The sequence below is a fragment of the Schistocerca serialis genome, chromosome 4, assembly GCF_023864345.2.
Source record: "Schistocerca serialis cubense isolate TAMUIC-IGC-003099 chromosome 4, iqSchSeri2.2, whole genome shotgun sequence".
Lineage (NCBI taxonomy): Eukaryota > Metazoa > Arthropoda > Insecta > Orthoptera > Acrididae > Schistocerca > Schistocerca serialis.
The window spans coordinates 307,129,768-307,147,260 of record NC_064641.1 but is presented as its reverse complement, the minus strand read 5'-3'; the positions used below and the strand labels follow the sequence as shown (position 1 = coordinate 307,147,260).

At 37.9% G+C, this 17,493-nt stretch overlaps 1 protein-coding gene across 4 annotated transcripts in view; it reads left to right on the top strand.

Moving 5' to 3' along the window:
- Positions 1 to 17,493, top strand: part of LOC126473989 (translation factor GUF1 homolog, mitochondrial) — a 125,448-nt gene that overhangs the window by 24,625 nt on the left and 83,330 nt on the right. For all 4 annotated transcript variants that reach the window (XM_050101378.1, XM_050101376.1, XM_050101377.1 and 1 more), the window contains exon 3: positions 9,959 to 10,227. In XM_050101378.1, coding sequence (XP_049957335.1) covers positions 9,959 to 10,227 — 269 coding nt within the window. The remainder of the gene's footprint in view (positions 1 to 9,958; positions 10,228 to 17,493) is intronic.

Sequence of the window (17,493 nt, the reverse complement as noted above, 5' to 3'; positions counted from 1 at the left end):
CAGTCGCACAGTTTTCTCTGTGCTCTGTCAAAACATATGTTTTTAACGTTTTCAAATTTTTCCGTATGTAGACCGTCAAATCCTTCATATGTCCAAGCAAATCTGAACGTGTCCTAGAATTTTGGAGAGCGAAGTTGATTATGTGTGAGTGCCTGAACTCTGATAATTGTGTGAAAATAAAAAATTGAACTTTTCACTCGAGGGAAGACTTGAACCAAGGACCTCTCGCTCCGCAGCTGCTCACGCTATCCACGGGACCACGGCTCACCTGTGCCCACGTCATCCTTGATGTTGCCTATGTTGCCCATGGACTACTCAGTTTGTATATTTTGCTTATTTTTTCATAGTTCCACACAACTTCTTCCTGTTTTCTCGATTGATCTGTGTTCAGTTTTTCAAGGCCTATCCACTGTGCCAACTTATAACTAAATCTGAGGGGGGTGCGATGGTGAGGTTCCCTTGTCAGTACATTTCACCGCTCGTTGCTCTCTCTTAAATCTTGCGGACAGTGAATTCCTTCCTTTTCCGTCATTCTTATTCAAGTTTTTGCGCATGATATAGTATGACTATGTCAACTAATGGTTTTCACTCATTCAGTATTATGTATAGTTGTTTTAGTTCTTGTTGTATATTCCATGTTTCCTTAAGAAGTATCAAAAGATTTCCTTTTCCTTTGTGTCTTTAGATATTTAAGTCTTAAGAACGTACAGTATCAAAATACGAGGTAAACTTCTATTCACCCGGGTTGTATGTTATTCTTTGCATGTTAGATACAAGAAGAATATTGAACAGTTCTTATTGGCTACATAGGGCAGTAAAAGAGGAAGCAGGTTCCGTAAATATAAATATTGTACCCGCTAGCTGGAGAGGAACAGAGCGCCAGTTGGTTTATTCGTCAAAGGGGGACAAACCTCCTACCTTCACCTTTATTGTTGCTTGAATAATTTCACTTACCTTCAGTGTTGTTTCTTTCTCTTCAGTGAACAAATCTTCTTTCATTTCTGTTTCCTTATCATTCCTTAAGAATAGATTACGGATGTACTTATGTGTAAGCTTGTTTCAGTATCTACTTCCTCTTTCCTATTTCTGCTCATCTTAGTGCTTATGTCGCTAATATTATTACTGTGGCACACTGACAGATCATTACCTTCTTCCTCTACTCATGCTCGATTATTATTTCCTGGGTGTAGTAAAGGTATTGTTTCATTTTCTGCCGTCACTTCCACTATGTTCACCATATGTTTGTGTCCCGGTTGTTTCAATTTGACTATATGGGCTGCCGGTTCTCTCTCGGATCCCTGTGTTCCACATTCCGATCCTGGTAATTTGCACTTCCTCGCTGCCTAGTATCAAAGTTTTCTCTCGAATTTCTCCTATCTTGACCATTGCCTTACCAATGGCACAGATATTTATTTTCTTACCTTCGGTCACCCTGAGGCTGATATGTGAACCGACTGTATGGATTTCCATTGTGGTGCAACGGTGCATAAGGATTACATTCATTCACATGCACATGACCATTATAGTTTCCAAAGTAATTGCCATCACCATAGTTATTCCTCCCATTTGGGTTGTGTTCATTACTGTTACGATAACTAGGCACAGCTTGCCCTTCCTCATGAATTAAATCTATTGAGCCGAGCACTGAGAGAAAATACTCAAGATCATATATGGGAATGGTTACTGATTTTTCCCTAACATTTGCAGGCAACTTATTCTTTAAGATTTTCAATACATCGACACGAGATATTGGATTATTCCAGTAGCGGGTCTTGTTTAGATATGTTTCAAAATAGCCCCCCGAATTTCGGATGATATAATAATGGGTTAAATACCTCTTCTCGTCTTAATCTCTCCTGGATAGCTGTTGACCAGTATGTATCTAAAAATGCATTCTCAAATTGGTCATACGTCTCACAGAGTTCCGACATCTCTGTAGCCCACAAAAGCCTTCTGTGTATTCTACCACATACTTGATCTTTTGAGCTTTTGTCCAAGTCCTATGCAATACATTCCTAAAGGCTCGCACAAACACTACCGGTTGGTTCACTTTGTTTCATTTGAAAATACAGGAACTGTCAGTATTTTATTAAACTCTCGTCCATTAACAATGCTGTACAGCAGGATGGAACAGCATTTACATCTGGTGATGACATATCTGTCTCATAAAAGTTTTGCCCATTACTCGCGTCGCATGTCGGCATGCGCTCGTGTGCGTGGGTTAGGCATTGTTGTCCGCGTCGCTGATTTCTCTCCCTGGCGGATGACTGTTTATAGCTCCACTTACCGACCCCGGCGATGATATTATCATACTTTGTTTGCTAACTATTTAGTCCATTAATCTTTGTTCTATGTATTTGATGTCATGTTCTACGCATTTTAAAATTTCTTCTTCCTTGTCCCCCATTATTTCCTTTACCACTTCCACATACGAGTAAGTACACTGTTCGCATACACATTTTTCCGCGAATGTTGTGTTTTCATCTTTTGTATTATCCTTTACTGTTTTGGAAAGTTGCACGTCTAAGTCGATTCTTTTATGTTTTAACTTTAAGTACTCCTATCCCAGTTTGATTTTTTCTACATTTTCTGGTAAGTTGTCACAGAATGAATGCAGCTTCACTATTTCTGATTGTACATTATCTGTGTTAACCTGCGCATTCTTTTGCATTACCTGTAAATTATCTTGAATTTCCCTGATTCCAGATAGCTCCTGTCCATATGTGCATTTGAGTGTTTCAAATTTTTCTTCCACTGTGCCTTTTAATTTCTCACTCATATTGTGAACTGAAGTTTGTACTTGTTCGCTAATTTTCCTACCCACCTCCGTGGAGATTTGCGAAATCTGCTGTGTGAACTTCGTGTCCAGATTATTAAGTTCTGTGTGCAGATTTTTTACATTGCCTGATATGTGTGTTATGTTTATATTTTCTTTCCCAATCTCGGACTTTACTGTGATCAGGTCTGCTTTCATATTTGTCATGTCTGCTTGTTTTGTTTCTGAACTCGACATTTTTGAATTTACTGTGTTCAAATTGGCCTCTAAATCTGACATTTTTGAGCTTATGTCTGTTTTCATTGTGATCATGTCTGTTTGTATCCCTATTAAGGCTCAAAATGAGGCTTGCATATCTTCCCTAGTCACCTCTGGCCCATGCCTGTCAGCATCTGTGTCTGTACTATGTGTACTACTTTCATTTAAAATATTCCTTTGCCTTGAGGTGCCATTAATTTCGTCTACTGCAATCAACATATTACTTGTAATGAAATGTTCTGTATTCATGGATGTTAATGCAACAATGGCACGTTGCGCCCAGCATCCAAATAATCACTGCTTGATAGTTCCAAACCACTCTTTGTTATGTTTTGCAAATGCAAGTCTACTACATTGGCATTTTGATTTTGAAATTACATTTCCTTATTGTTTTGTCCATCCATTATAGAAATCTTTACGCCTCTGCAGTCACCAAAATTAATATTTTCTCTGTTTGGATTTTACTTCCGCACTATTTCACGCATGGCAGAATGCATATACGGTTATATGTAATTGTAATCTCAATTGTTTTCCACTCAGTATGCTTTTTGTACTGATAAAGAAATGTCATTCTCTCTACTTGATTGCTATTCCTGGAGCTTTAGGTTCTGGATTTCAGGAAATAGATGCTTGGATTTTCTAAAAAGTCTACTAGAAACGCATTTTCTACATGCATTGCGCGGTCCTACCGTATTGTTGTCTTGTAACTGTACTGTACTTTTAGTTGTCCACTCTTGGTATTGTTGTCTTCTTCCTTGTAATTTATTTATTATTTCTTTTACTTTCAGTTAATATTTTTCCTGTGATACATCATCATCTCTGTCATGTCATCAGAGTACATGGAACATAAAGAAATTATTAACATACATATATATTCATTGTCCTAACAATACTAGTACTCATAGTTTTGCCCATTACGTATTGTGCCTGTCACTTGTTGCCACTTTATAATATAATAAAAAATATGTAATAAATGTTTAGATATATGGAAATAATGAGATTAATTTTTCAGCATGTCGGGCAAGCATGTCAGGCAAGCACAATAAGCTGGGCAATGCTTGTAAATGGATAAAGAATCTTTTCATATTAGTTCTACATAGACGAAATAGTTTTTCTCTTGTTGTAGATTTATTCTTACCAATCAATAAAACCATGTCCCTTTGCCATATCCACCTACAAAATCTTGACCGTGTCCATGATATTGTAAATGGATCTTTGTGATAACTCCGAAGTACACAGGTGGGCTTCTTGGGTTTTTATCCAGGGTGTCCCATTTATCTTGACCACCCTAAATAACTGTTTGTCCAGATGCAAATTACAAAATGTTTCAAGCAAATGTTCTTTAGCCATCAGGGGGACATCAATCAGCATGAATGCCTTCATTGTAGCTTTGTTTTTTACAAAGAGATGAAGAGCAGCATCACTTTTTTAAATGGCACCCTGTATTTTTTATTCAGTAATTCATTTCCTCTCCTAAAGACCTATTCAAAAATGTATCACAGTGTTCCATTCACAGAAACACAACATTATTAATTACATAACACAACATTGACTTTGAGCCCAGAATCACCAACTCATCCTCTTGCTGGAGTTGTCAGAAAACAAATGAAAATCAAGTAAAAACATAACACAAAATTGACTTTGACTCTCCTGTACCGTTGCCCAGGAGTAGAACATTCAAAGTGCTCAAAGTGATGACCTGGACACTGATACACTGGTTCACTCGTTGAATGAAAGAATTATTTACTGTTTCCAGTGTTGCCTGCTGAAGAGAATTACAAGCAAGCATGATACGTTCCTGCACGTCCTCTGGAGTTGTTGGAATATCACAATAGACAACGTCTTTAATGCATCCCCAAACAAAAAGTCCAGAGGATTTAAGTCAGGAGACATGACATAGCAGGCTAAGTAACTGTTCCTCCTCGACCAACCCATCTGGTGGGATACCTTCGGTTCAGAACACAACTTGCACACAAGGCATTATGTGCTGGACACCCATTGTGTTGATACCACATAAGCATTCTGGTTCTTAGCGGCACTTCATCCAGAAGAGGAGGTAGAATTCATCTGAGGAAGCTGGCATACGCTGTACCGTTTAGACTACCATTGATGAAATAAGGGCCAATAATTGTAGTACCAAGCATCCCACACCAGATGGTTAATCTCCGTTGACACTGATGTTCCACCTGTTTAAGCCATCGTGGGTTGTTGCTGGACCAATAATGCATGTTCCTTGCATTTACCTGTCCTTTGTTTGAGAAGGAACATTCATCAGTAAATAGAACATTGGAGAAGAAGTTCAGGTTGGTGAGGATTTGCTGCTGTGCCCACTGACAGAACTGTACACGATTCTGGAAATCATTCCCATGCAATTCTTGATGTAGGTGTACATGGTAAGGATGGAACTAGCGACATGTAAGAGTATGATGTACACTGGTTTTAGGAATGCCAGTCTCGTGTTCTAGTGTTATGTGCTCACATGTGGATTCAAAGCAACGGAAGTGATAAAAGTAACTTTGTCTGTGCGAGTGCTACAAAGATTGCGTTGTTGTGGGTTGAAACTTCCCGTTTCCTGAAGCATTGCAACAAGACGAGAAAACATCCATCGGGAAGGTGGGTTCTTGGCAGAATATCTCTCTGTGTACAGTTCTACTGCCTGCGTAGCATTTTGCCTACCTTCAACAACAACAACAACAACAACAATAAAAGAAACATGTCGATGCAGTTTGTAGGAAGGACAGCCTTTACTGTATGCCTACTCTACAAAACAATATTTAAAAGAACTAAACTACTGTACTAAATGTACTTGTACATAAGAAAACAGTATTGCAGTTACTGTTCTGCTAACTTACATTCCCCATAGATGAGTAGCATTTCTACCTTCTCTTCGTTGGTGTACATTCTACTCACACAACTCTTCAACTGACTGTGGATGATGGAAGACGGGTGTGCATTGTACTTATGTTTACATTTGTCCTCTGTCAATGTCACCATGTGGATGTGTTCCATTACCCCAGGTATCTGCACTATGCGTTGGGAGCGTCAACGTCTGCGGTGTTTCGAGAATTTCCGCGCAAATTCTAGAATCACTTGGCCTTCCACCGTCTCAAACACACAATATTTTAGATGTGAGTGGGAGAAAGGAACCCTATATACTGTGCCTCACCTGTCTGTGTGTGCAGGTCCGAAGTTTATTGTGAGAAGACAGTAGACACGGCAGTCGAACGGCACCGACAAGTACTTGTGGTCGGTCCATGGAAGTTGTAATGAAAGGACACGGCAGCACCAAGGAACTTCTGTGTTAGTCTGTGCTGGTTTGTAATTGTGACTATTGTTTGTGACAAAAGAACAATTAAGATTCTGAATTGTGAAAAATCTCTTATCTTGGACTTGCTGGAGGCAAGACATATTTAACGATATGTTTGTAGTACGGGCATCGTTGTTAAGCCAACTCTTTTATAAATGGACTTAAATCTGTTTCTAATGTGAGAGGATACAAGTTACTTGAGAGAAGTTAAATGTTTACATGCGAAGTGTGAATTTTGTTCTTATGTAGCTCAAATATACCAATAGTTATTGAAAAGTATTCTTTGAGTACTGAATTATTTCGCAATTGGTGAGAGAGTCTTTAAGGTTCCTGTAACTAGCATCATTCTTCAGATAAGAAGTTTATAGAGATTCCAGAAGCCGGCTATCCAGAGAAGAAGATCGGCTGTATACAATAAGTAAGTCGACTCGTATAAGAGAAGAGAGAAGGTTCCAATCTAACTTCACATATTCTTGTCGTCAAAAACATTGGACGTCAGTGTTGTGTTATGTAATTAATAACGTTGTGTTTCAGTGAATAGTATACTGTGATACATTTTTGAATAGGTCTGTAGGAGAGGAAATGAATTACCGAATAAAAAATACAGGGTGCTATTTAAAAAATGTCACACCACTGTTCATATCTTCATAAAAAAAAAACAAAGCTACAACAAAGGCAATCATGCTGATTGATGTCCCCCTGACGGCTAAAGAGCATTTGCTTGGAACATTTTGTAATTTGCATCTCGACAAACAGTTATTTAGGGTGGTCAAGATAAATGGGGCACCCTGTATATTACAGTACTACTTGGGATAATGACTCATACAACTTAGCTGGTAAAATGATGCCATATTCTATAAAAAGTACAGACTTTTTACTCATTCTCTCAACCAAAATGGTTACTGCCAATTACGCCCTAAAATAACGTACGTCTACCTTTGTTCATTAACAGAGAACGAGTCCTTCCTCTTACCAAGGAACACAGAAAAAACATCTTATGTTTTTTTAACACTTGAAAATCGAAAATACATGGTACAGGATCTATGCTGGGCTACCACTTCACCTTTTCTCTTTGCCTTTGAAGAAAACGAAAACATAAAAGCAAGAAATGCAAAAGGTACATCACATGTGTTTGTCGGGTATCTTTGAGAAGATATCTTCTAGTTCCTCCCAGGAATGCATCTGTTCCGGGTCTTTTTATTTTCTGGATTGATTGCCTCATTTACATTCTCCATTGTGTACTCTATTTGCACACTGAAAATAAAGAGAAGAAACTTGGCTCTTAGGGGAGATAAAAGTCTATAACCAAGCCCAAAATCTTCCTGTTGACAATATATCCTGTTAGTTGGTGATGGTGTAGATGTAGATGTAGAATGATGGGGAGTACACAAGATCCAACATGAATAAAATAACAATAACTCCTGTGCCTAGGTGTTGGATGGTTTACTAGGCCTACGCAGCCTTGCTTTTGAAGGTTCTATAACCTATTATTATTGTTGTTGCTTTTATTATTATTATTATTATTATTATTATTATTATTATTCCAGTTTAGTACCTACAATGTTTTACTATCTCTTTGCACTAATTTTGTTTTTTTATAATAATAATTCTCTCATTGCCGTTCACTGTACCAATGGTGTGTCTCATTGACATCTTTTTGTAGGTGTTGCAATACTACAAAGAGCAAATCTGAGAACAGCAGTTTTTAATTTATAGTGCCATGGACAAAGGTTTCATGAGCATTATTTCTTTCATACTATCTACATCAGACTTGTTCTAGGACTTTACTGGTCTGCAGAGTTCTCTCGGCTCTGCAGAACTTCGTTGCTCACAACAAACAATCAAATGGGCTTATACAGTAGTGCTTTGCAAGCTGTCGACTACAGTTGGTAGGGCTCAGATAATTACTGACAACATACCCAGAGGATGATTCTACACTGAAAAATAAGAAATAAAGGAAGTATTTCATAGATAACTTGATTGAAATCATATAATATGTTTTTCAAACTTCTGATGCTTTGTCTAAAGAAAGGTGGATATATTTCTTATCAAAGTCTTTGACCTGTTACTATGAAAACTCCACACAGTTGTCATAGCTCACTATCTGGATTTTCTTGTTAATTGAAAACATTTAGCCCAAAAATATTGTCAGTGTTCAGTAAGCTAAGACAAAATGGAAATTTGTGTAGCCACATTCATACATGGAACGTCAGCTTGAACTATTCCTCTTACTCATAATTCATACCCACTACATATCATAATTTCCATAACAAATGGTTATAATGGAGGTATCCAATAGCTATGTACGAATTCTGATTGGTAAGTGATGCAGATCATGTGTCCACTTGAAATACTTTTATTTTGTCTAGTATTTATAAATATGTTAATAGTTTCTGTGAATTGCCCATTTAAGGGTTTACTAAAATTTTGGTTTTATGTACTGAATCACTATTGTACAGCTTCTTGGACACAAAAGAAGTACAAGGATTATGAATACTTGCTAATATGACCACGTTTCTCACACTTGAAACAGATTTCAAACCATGTAGTATGCTGATGGTGTGGGTGGTTGGGAGCCATACATAACACTCACAACAAAACAATAGCAAAACTTGGTGAGTATGTGTCACTGAAATGTGATTAGAATTGCCAGAGAAAAATTCTGAATCTGAGCAACACATGAGGGAAGTTGTTTGTCTATTTTGTAATCATGCACAGTGCATAAACTTTGGATTGTGTTTTCCAGTGCTTTTCAGTCTATTGCAAAAATTTGAATCTTTGCACAATCTGAGAACTTCCTCCAAAGACTGATCCGAAAATGCGTGTCTGAGTATGCACCTTTTTGTCAGGTACATAGCAAATAACCCGGTGTGTGATTAGGAAATCAACATACAGTTATTTACATTGTTAATTTACACATACAAAATTGCAGACACTACACTCAAACCTTTAAGACCTGACACCCAGTCACAATACAATTTAGATTGTAATAATAATACAACTGAGATTCTAATCCAAAAAAGTGTGGGTGATTTGTAAATATATTGATCTGAAAGCAGTCCATAGATCATGGAGAATGATAACTCAAAGGGTCGTCAGGGGGGTTTAATTACCTTAGAAGACACACTATGTCCTCTGATGACTAAGAGAACAAGAATGATTTACGAAGATCAGCATCACTTAACTTGAAAGTGCCAAAATTTTGTTGTAGTGGATGCAGGTACATTTCCTAGTCATCAGTGCTACCCTGAAATGGCAGGATTTGTGGAACTATAGGTGTTATCGAGGATGTAGGTGATGACACTGCTAACATTTGTTGCTGCTGTCTCACCCCTCTTGAGCTTTTGTTGTTGTTGTTGTTGGTGGTGGTGGTGGTGGTGGTGTTGACATTCTTCTGGAGCAGTCATCTACTTCTACTGGAATTCCAGTAATTGCCTTGCCCATGACATCCATGTTTTGAGTTGATTCATCACCATTGCTGTGACATGGTGCATGTTACATTTATTGAACTAAAGGCACAAGGAAAGTGTACACAAAGTACGGGTACAATGCAATGAACCAAGTGCAGGCATCAAACTGTTGAAGTATGGTATTATCATGTCTCTCTTGTTTTTCAGGTGTCTGCAAAGTTTGGCACTGGCGTCAAAGAACTAATTCATGCTGTTATAGAAAGAGTACCACCTCCAAAAGTGGACAGAAAAGCTCCATTTAGAGCATTGATTTATGACAGCTGGTATGATAGGTACAGAGGAACAATAATTTTGATGTACATAAGAGATGGAAGCCTGAAGATTGCGGATGAAATTCAATCTGTCCACACTAAAAAAGTGTATACTGTAAAAAGTCTTGGACTTTTAAGACCACAAGAAGAACAGGTGCCTTTGCTGTAAGTTCTTTTCATTCAGAATTGGTTATCTTTATATTTCTATATAAAGTCAGGGCCTTTGTTTAGAACATTGATAATTAAGTTTCATGAAAAGTGAAAGCTATCCAGGTACCAAAATAACAAGTGATTCTCATATGGCACATAAAACATAGCTGCAAGATTTTTTCCACAATTTATCAACTGATGTAACTTTAGTTTCCAGAATAAATGGAATTCAAGCCTTTATCACATATCACTCGAGTACATCATCTACTATTATAATCATAAATTCTCATTGTCTGTCACTTTAAACATTTATTTCCACAGGGGAAGCAAGTAGCAATGTGCTGACACATTGTGAAATGTGGCCAATGTATAGACAATATAATCATCAGGTAGGTACTAGCTCTCAAACTTTTTTCTTTTTCCTCACTTATTACACACCCACATGCCCTCCCTCCTCTACACCCCCCCCCCCCCCCCCCCCCCCGCACACACACACACACACACACACACACACACACACACACACACACACACACACAAATAATAGGCAGCCACCACATGTATGGAGCTGGCAGTACTGGCTGTTGATGAAATACTGTAAGGATGAGGGAGGAGTGAGTGGAAAGTAGTGTAACAGTAGTGGGCCAAAGAAGATATAAGAAAATATCAGAAGATAGAAATTGGGGGAAAGCAGTGGCTCTAAGCAGCAGAGGTGGTACTATGGATTATTGGTGATAACAAAACTGAAAGTGAGAGTAAAAAGAAATAGCCTATAGTGTAATGTAAATATTAGAGAAAATTGGACAGAGGGGGTTAAAACCCGACAGCAGTTTGTGGGACAAGGGACTGTGTAGGGGAATAGCAGAGTCTCAGATCATATAGAATTGTGGGAACAGAGTGTATGCTGGAGCACAATTACCACCTGGGCCAGTCAGAGGAGGTAGTGCTGGAGGAGAGGATAAATATGACATGGGTATTAAAATGGGAGTTGACATCATTAGTGTAGGGATGGTCCATATTTTCAGCAACAAAAGGGTTAAGTTTGCCATTAGCTACAGTTTGGCAGAGATTGTTGAAGTGGGCAGGTAGCTGGTTGATCATCATTTCTATACTAAAAAATACACAAAAATTTTTCAGTACATCTGATAGATGACATGGCTAACATATCTCTTATAGAATAAAAAAAACCCTTGAGGCAGGACAGCAGTAGGAGCTAGTGAATGTTTTATAAGACAACCCTTGCATCTTGGTTATCCCCAGTGAAACGACCCATGGGGTTGGGAGGAAAAGTTTCATAAGAATTAACTTTGCTGTTGTACACTTTGGTGGATAATGGTTCATTGTTTTGAGGTCTAAGGCTAGAATTTTGGGGAAATTAGCATGAAGAGAGATAGTTAAAGCCCTGGTAAAGTATGTGATTGAGTTTTTGAGACATGGATAATATTAGGTGAGAAAAGTAGTGCATGTCAGGAAAGTGTATCAGAACTGTGGAAAAAATTGCATTGGATAACTGTTTATGGATGGCGAGATACTGAGTCACTGTGAAGATTCTGGGAATATTATTAGTACATTTGACAACTTCTCCTTTCTGATGGGGATGTGGCTCCAAGGCAATGGGGGTGGGGCTTTGATGTGGTACAGGCAATAGTTGTCAGAAAGTACCTACTGATGTGGTGGTTAATGAATTTGATGTGGTTGAGGTTTTCATGAAACCATATTTGAGAGAGCTCAATGATCTGAGATGGACTAGAAGGGGTGTATTTAAGAATGGGTTATTCCATCCTCCAATACAGTTTTGTACTTTATACAACACAAAAAGTAAAATCATTGAACGGGCTTACAACCAGATCCATGGAATGGGCAGATTCTTGTGGATGTTATTTCATGACACACTTGTGGCATACCAGAAGAGACTGTGAGCAGGTGAAAGTTGGTGTAGTGCACCAAGTCCATTGGGTATTCCAGTCCAGAGTCTGATGAGGCAGGTGAGTTGTTGTAGGATCCATAGGCAAGGTGGTTGGCTGGGTTTAAGTTAGACACTGTTATGGTTTCATGAAGCATATGGGCCAAGCTTAAGTAGGACAACTTACAGTCACCTGATCTGCCCTTGTGATATGGCATGAGTGTTGCCTGCTGTTCTGAGCAGGTGGCAAATGTCACCTCTTGCTGGCAGAGATTAATATCTACCTGGTATCAATACCCATTGTTGGTTGCTATTTATCTCTGAAGAAGTTCAGCAGGGAAGATGGAGAGGATTTTTGTAATGGATCCAGGTTTTGAAAATGTCATCAGTGTATATGAACCAGACGAGATGTTAAGATTACACGTGAGTGGCATGAATTACACTACTTGTTCCATTAAGAAGGTTGGCATAGGAGGATCCCATGCGTCTATGACTTTTGTGCAGGTATTGTTTAGATTTGACCTCCGAAGGAGAAATAATTATAACTTAGAATGTGGCTAGCCAAGTGCATTAGGAAGGAGGATTTTATATGAGGTAGTGTTCTGTGATACAAGGTCATGCATCTAGGGTTGGAGGCATACAGACGCATACAAGGACCATTCAAGTACTAAACGGAAGGATAACTGTGTAACAGAAATGCTTTATTAAATCAATAAAATATTTTGTCTTTTTTTTCCGCATAATTCCCACCAACTTCTGTGCTTTTGTCCCATCACTAAGGAAACAATTTTTGAGCTTGGTGCATTGCAAAATCTTTGTTCTTTTTGATGAAAAGTAAGCTCCCTGTAAAACAACTGTGGACAAGTCTTACAATAGTTCATTTTGTTTTGAATGATGGAATGAGTTGTTTCAACACTTATTTTCAGCAATGTTCAACTGTAATTTGTTGGTGTTCTAGAATGATTAGTCGATTAGTATGAGGCTGATATTGCTACCGGACACAAGGGATGGTGGTTAACACTCACAGTCTTTTTAGCCACTTTTAAACATTCCAACCTTGCATAAAAACTTGCACATTTCATGCAATGATTGCTGTATCATTTGTTCACCCAAGACAATATTTTTGATAATTACTTTCTGGAAGTAAAACTTGTATCACAAAATTCTGCTCTTCAAAAGTACTTCCTTCAAGTGGACACACCATCGTAACTAATTCCTTAGATATTATGTTTATGTAAATATTAATCAAACAAATTACTAACACATTTTGCAAGATTGCTAGCTAATGTAAAAGTTTCAGTCCTTTGCATTAGGTGCTGCCTTCACTATATATGTTTGTCTGTCTAATTACTGAATGTCTCTTGGCTCATTCTGTGTGAAATCAACCAATAAAAAGTTGAAACTTGATGATTTAGAATTTTGTTATTTTCGTCATTTTATTCTGCGTATCAAAATAAGATGTGATGAGGCCCTATACTCCGAGGAATGTAGGGAACGGTGCGGGAGACCCGCACCGCCGACTGGGCAAGGTCGTAGCGGAGGTGGTTTTCCATTGCCTTCCTCCGACCAAAATGGGGATGAATGATGATGATGAAGATGATACAACAACACCCAGTCATCTCGAGGCAAGGAAAATCCCTGACCCCGCTGGGAACCTAACCTGAGACCCCATGCGCGGGAAGCGAGAACGCTATTGCAAGACTATAAGATAAAATAAGATAAGATAAAATCCATAAGATAAAATCCAAAATTGAAGGTTTTTTGAACTTTTAGAGTTATTAATTTTTAAAGGTTCCAAAATTATGTGATTTTAACACGTTGTGAAACCTCAAAGTGGCCCTATCTCCAAAACTATTTGACTTACAGACCTAGATTTGTACCTTTTCCTTTAGTTACTTGTAAGGTTTTAAAATGTTTACTACTTGACCATATTCGTAAATATTCTAGATTTTTCCCAAACAAGCTTTCTTAATTTTTTAAAATTTCAAAACTGGAAATTTTCTTGTGTTGAAAAAAATTTGTCAGTTGTTAATGAATATGCTTAATTTCATGATGGTATTCAGTGGCAACATTTTGAAATAAATTTTATTTTACTACAGTTTGCTTTGCCAACTGTACCACAACTGTTGTAGGCTGCCTCACAAAATTAAAGTTAAAATTAAATGCTGTGTACAGTCAATTTGGGTAACTTTTTTCCATTTTTTGAAAATACTGGACACAAAATAAGTTGCACATCACAACAGACATTGTAACATTTCACATCTGTAGTTACTGATAGGGACCAATGACATCAGCAGTTTGGTCACTTAGGAATTCACACACGTTTGAACATTTATAGTTACTGAGTGCTTGACAAAGTGCAAAGTGCATGCTAACTATGCTGTATTAGAGTAAAATTTCTATTTTTATACTGGTACAAAGTGACACTGTCTTTTAGGGTATCTTTAGACAAGCCTTAAAAAACATAGTATTTTCCTATATCTAATGCTCTGGGTACATTTAGGTATGCCAGAATTCTTTGTTATTTACCAATTACTTTGAAATAAGATATTTGCATAGACCTGGCATTATTCAGTTTAAATCACTGTCACTAGAAGCTCCCTTCACAGCTAGTGCTATTAGAGGATAATCACAAACTTGAGAGGCTGTAAGAAGGTGGAAAGACAACTGAAATACTAACTAGGAACCACAGAGGTAATAAAACTGTTAATTAGTTACAAAATAATCCAAGTAGGTGTAGCAGCAGCCACTCAAAATAAAAGTTGTAAATGGTACAAAGATATCATGACTGGTAAAAAGTTACTAACTCAGTTTATAATTTGACAATGTACTAAATCCTGCAGTATAACAACTGACCAAAATAATGTACGAGATTTTGTCATTTTCTTTTTATATAACTTAAAAAATATACATATTAAAAAACAAAGCTGCTGTGACTTACCAAACGAGAAAGTGCTGGTAGATAGACACATGTGTCATATATATATATATATATATATATATGTGTGTGTGTGTGTGTGTGTGTGTGTGTGTGTGTGCGCGCGCGCGCGCGCTGTCCCCTTTTCCCCCCTAAGGTAAGTCTTTCTGCTCACGGGATTGGAATGACTCCTTACCCTCTCCCTTAAAACCAATATCCTTTCGTCTTTCCCTCTCCTTCCCTCTTTCCTGATGTAGCAACCGTGGGTTGCGAAAGCTTGAAATTTGTGTGTGTGTTTGTGTGTTTTTTATTGTGTCTATCTACCAGCACTTTCTCATTTGGTAAGTCACATCATCTTTGTTTTTTAATATATTTTTCCCATGTGGAATGTTTCTTTCTATTATATGCACTTCATGTAGACTGAAGTTACACAGAGTGAGGCAGAAAGGACAGGAGTTTTTAGAACGATAGTATTCAGGCTTAGATAATAGAGGGGGGGGACTGATGTGGTCACGTGTTTGGTAGCTGCTGCCATTTTGTTTAGTCAAGATCAACTTAATCATAGCTAACACTTGGTTCAAGAATCATAAAAGAAGGTTGTATACATGGAAGAATCCTGGAGATACTAGAAGGTATCAGATAGATGTCTATATAATGGTAAGACAGAGATTTAGGAACCAGGTTTTAAATTGTAAGACATTTCCAGGGGCAGATGTGGACTCTGACCACAATCTATTGGCTATGAGCTGTAGATTAAAACTGAAGAAACTGCAAAAAGGTGGGAATTTAAAGAGATGGGACCTGGATAAACTAAATGAACCAGAGGTTGTACAGAGTTTCAGGGAGAGCATAAGGGAACAATTGACAGGAATGGGGGAAAGAAATACAGTAAAAGAAGAATGGGTAGCTCTGAGGGATGAAGTAGTGAAGGCAGCAGAGGATCAAGTAAGTAAAAAGACGAGGGCTAGTAGAAGTCCTTGGGTAACAGAAGAAATATTGAATTTAATTGATGAAAGGAGAAAATATAAAAATGCAGTAAATGAAGCAGGCAAAAAGGAATACAAACATTTCAAAAATGAGATCGACAGGAAGTGCAAAATGGCTAAGTAGGGATGGCTAGAGGACAAATGTAAGGATGTAGAGGCTTATCTCACTAGGGGCAAGATAGATACTGCCTACAGGAAAATTAAAGAGACCTGTGGAGAAAAGAGAGCCACTTGTGTGAATATCAAGAGCTCAGAGCAAACCCAGTTCTAAGCAAAGAAGGGAAAGCAGAAAGGTGAAAGGAGTATATAGAGGGTCTATACAAGGGCGATGTACTTGAGGACAATATTATGTAAATGGAAAAGGATGTAGATGAAGATTAAATGGGAGATATGATACTGCGTTAAAAGTTTGACAGAGCACTGAAAGACCTGAGTCGAAACAAGGCCCCGGGCGTAGACAACATTACATTAGAACTTCTGATGGCCTTGGGAGAGCCAGTCCTGACAAAACTCTACCATCTGGTGAGCAAGATGTATGAGACAGGCGAAATACCCTCAGACTTCAAGAAGAATATAATAATTCCAATCCCAAAGAAAGCAGGTGTTGACAGGTGTGAAAATTACCGAACTATTAGTTTAATAAGTCACAGCTGCAAAATACTAACACGAATTGTGTACAGACAAATGGAAAAACTGGTAGTAGCCGACCTCGGGGAAGATCAGTTTGGATTCTGTAGGAATGTTGGAACACGTGAGGCAATACTGACCTTACGACTTATCTTAGAAGAAAGATTAAGGACAGGCAAACCTATGTTTCTAGCATTTGTAGACTTAGAGAAAGCTTTTGACAATGTGGACTGGAATACTCTCTTTCAAATTCTAAAGGTGGCAGGGGTAAAATACAGGAAGCGAAAGGCTATTTACAATTTCTACAGAAACGAAATGGCAGTTATAAGAGTCAAGGGGCACGAAAGGGAAGCAGTAAAGGAAACAAAAGAAAAATTCGGAGTAGGTATTAAAATCCATGGAGAAGAAATAAAAACTTTGAGGTTTGCCGATGACATTGTAATTCTGTCAGAGATAGCAATGGACTTGGAAGAGCAGTTGAACGGAATGGACAGTGTCTTGAAAGGAGGGTATAAGATGAACATCAACAAAAGCAAAATGAGGATAATGGAATGTAGTCGATTTAAGTCATGCAATGCTGAGGGAATTAGATTAGGAAATCAGATACTTAAAGTAGTAAAGGAGTTTTGCTATTTGGGGAGCAAAATAACTGATGATGGTCAAAGTAGAGAGGATATAAAATGTAGACTGGCAATGGCAAGGAAATCGTTTCTGAAGAAGAGAAATTTGCTAACATCGAGTATAGATTTAAGTGTCAGGAAGTCGTTTCTGAAAGTATTTGTATCGAGTGTAGCCATGTCTGGAAGTGAAACATGGACGATAAATAGTTTGGACAAGAAGAGAATAGA